At 36.0% G+C, this 6,699-nt stretch overlaps 1 protein-coding gene across 1 annotated transcript; it reads right to left on the bottom strand.

Moving 5' to 3' along the window:
- Positions 1–5,774: 5,774 nt before the first annotated feature.
- Positions 5,775–6,669, bottom strand: LOC147924186 (uncharacterized). The gene is made up of 2 exons (XM_087496660.1): positions 6,350–6,669; positions 5,775–6,273 (listed from the first exon to the last, which is right to left on the bottom strand). The coding sequence occupies exons 1-2, from the start codon at positions 6,667–6,669 to the stop codon at positions 5,775–5,777; spliced, it is 819 nt and encodes a 272-aa protein (XP_087352786.1).
- Between the last annotated feature and the right edge of the window lie 30 nt (positions 6,670–6,699).

The following is a 6,699-nucleotide window of genomic DNA, read 5'->3' as shown; positions in this document are numbered from 1 at the left end:
ATGTTACAAATATTTTTCTATATTTTTGAATCACAATATTTTCTATTTTTTGTTTGGCACATGATTTAGTAAAATTATAATTGTTTATTTAATACTTTTTTCTATTAATATATATTATGGATAAAAAATAATAGGAAAAAACTAACCATAAATAAGAACCAAGTTCAGAATAAAAACTCATAACTAAAACATCGAAGAAACATAGTTGTTCACAACAGTAGAGGATGGATGGAAAACAACATGTCAAACATTTTCTTTAATCCTTCAAGCTTGTTGAGCCTCTCTCTCAATTGCATTCTCTTTATAAATCTCCGAGCCTCATTATTTTCCACATGATTTTCAAAAGTGACTGACACTCCACCGTTGACTGAGAGTTCTCTGAGAGGAGAACCTAGTCCAAACACACCACCGTTTGTTGCCTTCACAATCTATAATATATGATAAAAAAAAGTGTTTGTGAGACAAAAAAAATTAATGACAATTTATACATACCGAACAAAAACAAAAGTAAAACAAACCAAAAGCTAATTATGTGAAAGAGAAACACAGAACTATACCTCAAAAAAAAAATCGATGGGGCAAATATAAAAAAAATTGGATATATGATATAAAACAAAATCCAACTAGTTTCTACCACAAAAAGCATCTGTCTAGTTAATGAGATGTTATACTACTTCACGAGAAAAGCTAATAGCTAATAAAATATTATACCAAAAATATAATGGATCAATGGAGAAGTGTGTTTAGTTTGGAGAAGAAGTCGTGAGTGCTAATGTGTTGTATTTGATAAACTACGTCATTTTAACTATATATAAGTAGAGAATAAAATAAAATCTTTGATACTAAATAATAGTGGATTTATCAAAATCTTTCAAGTATTATTGAAAATAAAAGGAGGTAACAAGCGGGAAGAAGCTGAAAAATTGTTTATTGAACGTAAATATGGGAGTTGGGTAGTTATCCAAATTATTTTCATATGAGTTGAAAAATTAAAAAAAAAAAGGAAGTGGCATACGGTGGCAGGAAGGACAAATATTGCTATGATATGGAGATCTTTGTTTTGATATTTCTATCATATCATAAAAAAGGATTTCCCTAGATTTTAGTCTTGTATCAAAACAAACTATTCTATAAAACACTCTAACGATTTCTTTTGTTTTTTCTTATCCTTTTTTCTAAACTAAAATAAAGCAAGAAGAAAACATGAAAAATTTATCAAAAAAAGTGAATACTCAAGGGATGTTTACATGATAAAATTATATGTTGCCCACAAGTTTGATTTAAACAAGTCATATGATGAACAAGATAAATTAGAGAGTTTGATCTCAACAAGAAAACTGGAAAAGCTTTGGTGTTGGATATGTTGATGGTTTATTTACCCATGCTTTATTATCTTTTTTATTTTTCCAAGTTTCTGTTGGGTTATTTATTTAATTTTCTTCTATTTCTCAATGTAAAACATGATCAAACTAATAAAAGATGGAATTATCATATTTTATATAAAAAACATATATCAGACGTTAATAAATTTACAAAACATTAGAAATATTATAGATATAATATATTTTTTAACTAGTAATTGAGTTATAAAGATGATATATATTAAGATAGTTTAATAGAAAAAATGTTGCAAAAGAGTTATAAATTGTTGTAAATACAGTAACAAATGTGTAAATTTACTAAATTTTCTTGCAACATATCTTGCAACATATTTTACTAAATTTTCTTGCAATATAGCCACAACTCATAACCGTTGAATATTTCTTGCAAAATTTGTAAGACATTTTTGTATATCGCAATAATGTTGCTAATTTGTAATGAAAAAATGCAACAGACAGTTTTGTCGCTATTTTGCAATAAATTTGTAATAAAATTGTTACGTGCATTCATCATTGCAAATATATAGCAAAAAATGTTACAAATTCTTAACAAATACGATCATTGCAAAAATATCATTGCTATAACACTATTTTCTTGTAGTGTGTGTTTTAAGTCGCACCTTGCAATCGATAATTCCATTTTTTCTTGTAGTAGGGCTTGGAGTAAAATAATATGTCTTTGTGGGTCGAATTTACTATGGTTCATTTTGTTGACTCCAACAAAGGAAAATATATATATAAATTTACCCTTATTGGCTCTCGTTAAACTAATATCATGCAATTGGAGTTTATAATATCCTATTCATATTATCCAATTTGTTTGGGGACACATGAATGCATGATTATCTCTTTGGTAATCTATAAATTTCCTCGTACAAATCATATAGATTAAGAACATAAAGGAAGAATAACTCTCTTCTTTCTTGCTTAAGAAAAATAACTCAAACTCAAGCTCTCTCTCTCAAATCTTTTAAGGCTTACACCTTGGTAGTTCTTTATATATAAAACTCAAATACACTTTTCCAAAACCAATTAGGAAATATGACTTATTTAGATAACTCCTATAAGTCTAATATGTATATTTGAATATCTCTCAAATATACTTAGCTTGGGCTTTAAGCTACTTCAAGCTTATTCCAACATTCTCCCCCTTAAGCTTGATGCTACTCTCACTCACATCTTGAACTCCAATAAAGCCCCTCATTTCCTTGAACTTGATTCTTCCAAGTAGTTTTGTTAATATGTCAGCCTTTTGCTCCGATCCAGGAACATGTTCCACTTCTATGAGTCCTTTCTTGACACACTCTCTAATAAAATGATACCTCCGAGGTATATGCTTACTTCTTCCATGAAACACTGGATTCCTTGTAAGTGCTATCGCTGATTTATTGTCCACAAGAATTTTGATTCGCTTACTAGGTGATCCGGTGACTTCAACAAGCAGGTCACGAAGCCAAATTGCTTGCTTAGCTGCTTCGGTGGCTGCCATATACTCGGCCTCACACGAGGACATTCCTACTGTATCTTGCTTTTGACTACACCAAGTGATTGGACTACCACCAAAGTAGAATATGTGACCGGCTGTGCTCCTTCCATCATCTTTGTCAAGGTTATGACTACTGTCACAGTAACCAACCACATCCTTGTTCTTGTTTCGCTCAAAGACAAGACCCAGTGATGAAGTACCTCGTAAGTATCTTAAGATCTGCTTCAAAGCGGCTCGATGTGATGTCTTTGGCTCATGCATATACAACTCAATACACCAACGCTATAAGCTAAATCTGGTCGTGTATGTATCAAGTATCGTAGACATCCTATAATCCTTCGGTAACTCTTCTCATCACTGCTCTTCTCCTTCTGAGATTTCGACAATTGCAGGTTCATCTCCATTGGTATATGTGTCGAATTACATGTATCCATTCCTGCTTCAATTAGAATTCTCTTACCATACCTCCCTTGTGTTAAGCTAGTACCTCTCTCATGTTGGTGGACTTCGATCCCAAGGTAGTATGTTAAGCTTCCCAAGATCACTCATCTCAAATTTTGTTCCCATCACTTTCTTAAACTCAAGAATTAAGCTTAATGAGGAACCAGCAACGAGTAAGTCATCTACATATACACACACTATAAGTAGCGACTCTCTCTCCTCCTTTTGATATAGTGATGGCTCTTTAATACACCTACGAAACCCCAAATCTCTGAGTATCTTGTTCAGCTTGTCATTCCATGCTCTAGGAGCCTGTTTCAAACCATAAAGAGCTTTGTTTAACTTGTAAACCTTGGTTTCTCTTCCCAAGACTTCAAACCTTTCTGGTTGAGTGACATATACCTCCTCCTTCAGTTCTCCATGAAGAAATGCTGTTTTTACATCAAGGTGATGTATTTCCCAACCATTCGATGCTGCTAAAGCAATGATAAGTCGAATTGTTTCCATGCGAGCTACTGGAGCAAACACCTCATCATAATCAATACCATGTCTTTGCACACTAATCGAGCCTTGTACTTGTTAATACTACCATCAGAATTGCGGTTTATTTTGAGCACCCACTTCAAGCCGATTGGCTTAGCTCCGACAGAAAGATCAACCAGGTTCCAAGTTCGATTTTTCTCTATAGATGATATTTCTTCCTCACATGCTTCAACCCACACTTTAAGTTCTTTCGCCTCCTGGAAGTTCCATGGTTCCTCATTTATTACCATCAATAGTCATTCACACTCTGTTTCAGCCATAAGTACGTAATCATTCAAGTAGGTTGGTCTCGTTCTCGTTCTTGTTGACCTTCTAAGCTGCTCCGGTGAACCATGAACTTCTTCATCACTCCCATATTCATCATCTTCATCTTCGCTAAGGTTCTCAACCTCTATAGCTTCCTCTCCGTCATTAACGTCTTCACTCATTTCTCGAGAGACGTTTGTATTTTCTTCTGTCTTAGTCTCTGTTTCGATCTCCCTTATACCTTTATTTCCAAATTCTCCTATACCAATTTCAAATGCTCCAGAGTTTACACTTTGTTTTCTTTTTGACATATTCCAACTCCAACTCTTCCCTTCATCGAATATCACATCTCGGCTCACAATGATCTTCTTACTGTTAGGATCAAGAAGCCGGTAGGCTTTAGAGCCCGGCTCTATTCCTAAATGCACCAGAATTCTTGATCTATCATCGAGTTTCTTTCTCCCAACAGCCTCTGTTCGTGTATAGGCGATGCATCAAAATACTTTAAGGTGGCTGAGATTGGGCTTGCTACCTTTAAACATCTCGAATGGAGTTGAAATATTCAGAGACCTCGTTGCTACTCGATTGATCAAGTAAGTTGCGTGCCTCACTGCCTCTCCCCATAGATAATTTGGTAAGTTCATGTGCTTTAAAATGCTCCTAGTCATCTCCAAAATGGTTCGATTTTGTCTCTCAACAACCCCGTTTTGTTGAGGAGAGTAAGGTGCAGTCAATTGCCTATTGATGCCGTGTAGACTGCAATAATCTTGGAATTCAAGTGACACAAATTCACCACATCTATCAGTTCGGAACATTTTGATCACCGTCTTCGTCTCTTGTTCTGCAAGTGATTTGAATTTCTTGAATTTTTCAAAAGCCTCACTCTTCTCTTTCAACAGAATCGTCCACATATAGCGAGAATAATCATCAATGAGCACAAACACATACCTCTTGTGAGCTGGTGTAATCGGTCCGCAGAGGTCTCCATGGACTAACTCAAGAGCTTGTGTGGCCCGGTATACGGTTGCTTGAGGGAAATGTTTTCTGGTTTGTTTGCCAAGGAGGCAAGACACACACGTTTCCTTCTCAATTGTGATACTTGGTATACCGGTCACTAACTCTTTATCAATTATCATCTTCATTGTATCTAGGTTAACATGACCCAAACGCGCATGCCATGTACTTGATTCAGCCGATTCTATTAACTGTAGACACTTGATAGCTTCGACTTCCAATATGACCTTATATAACCGATTCTTTGACCTTGCTGTTTTCACCAACAGTTGACCCATTCGATCATAAAGCATAAGTAATTCTTCCTTCATTCGAACTTCACATCCTGCTTTGGTAGCTTGACCAAGGCTCACAATATTGCTTTTTAAACCCGGTATATAGTAGACATTGTATAGGACCTTTACAATTTTCTTCTTCCCAGCCTCAAACACAAAACGTATGGACCCTTTTCCTTTTATATCAATCCTAGAATCATCTCCAAATCGCACCTTTCTTGTAATAGTCTCATCAAGTTCACAGAAGAACGAACGATCTCCACTCATATGGTTGCTTGCACCATTATCCAGATACCACATGTTAGCTGCATCAGCTTCAGCTTCAAAGTTGCTTGGTTTTATCTTTTTCTCATTAAGATACACAACTTCGTGCATCATCAATCCTTCGGCTTATTGCGTCTCATCTTCCTTCTTTTCTATTGTCTCCTGAAGCTTAAGCAGTCTGTCAGGACAATCCGATGCATAATGACCCAGCTTGTCACACTGATAACAAGTTATCATCAAGGTGTCCCTGTCTTGGCCTCGTCCTTGGTAACCTCCAGAGCGTCCACGACCTCTTCCTCTCCAAGTGTAGCGACCACCTCTGCCTCTTCCTCTGTTTCCTCCATAACTACCGGGAAAGGCCTGTTGTGTATCGGTATTAACATACATCAGTTTGTTCTGCTCTTCCTGTTGTTCTTCATCTTCTTTGAATATTCTCTCCTCATAATTTTTCAACCTACCAACAATATCCTCAAAAGTGGTGGTCTTTAGATCAAGAACTTGTTCAAGAGCTGCAACAATGTGTATATATTTTTTTCTCGGCAAACTTTTCAGGAATTTCTTGACAAGCTTAGATTCTTCAATGGTCTCTCCAAGAGATGCTGATTTTGAATAGATCGCTGATAAACTTCCCACAAACGAATCGATTGTATCAGTTTCTTTGATCTTAAGTCGGTCGAATTCTGCCCATTAGGGTCTGCAACCGAGCCTCCTTTACTCTCTCAGCTCCTACATGTCTCGCCTTGATTTCATCCCAAACTGCTTTTGCTGTATCAAGGTGTCCGATTTGAAGGGTTAGATCTTTGGGTATTGACTGAAACAGCAGAGCGATTGCCATATCGTTCTTGTCAATGTTCTTCACGCCATCTTCTATGGTTTCCCAAACCTTATTCACCCTAAGAGTAATTCTCATCCTCATAGCCCAGACGGTGTAGTTAGAGGAATTCAGCATCGGACACTTAATCGAAGAAGGTCCACCTTCTTTGGATTGAAACTCGACATCTTCAAGCTTTGGTTCGGTCATCATGAATGAACAAAGCTCTGGTACCAAATA

The sequence above is a fragment of the Camelina sativa genome, chromosome 17 (genome assembly GCF_030686135.1).
Source record: "Camelina sativa cultivar CO46 ecotype springtype chromosome 17, ASM3068613v1".
NCBI classification, from domain to species: Eukaryota; Viridiplantae; Streptophyta; class Magnoliopsida; order Brassicales; family Brassicaceae; genus Camelina; species Camelina sativa.
This window is presented reverse-complemented; position numbering and strand designations above follow the sequence as displayed.

Coding starts and splice junctions, on each gene's coding strand:
- LOC147924186 (XM_087496660.1), bottom strand. CDS start 6,669: ATGACCGAACCAAAGCTTGAAGATGTCGAGTTTCAATCCAAAGAAGGT. Junction 6,274..6,349: donor GAGAGAGTAAAGGAGGCTCG/GTTGCAGACCCT, acceptor GTTTGTGGGAAG/TTTATCAGCGATCTATTCAA.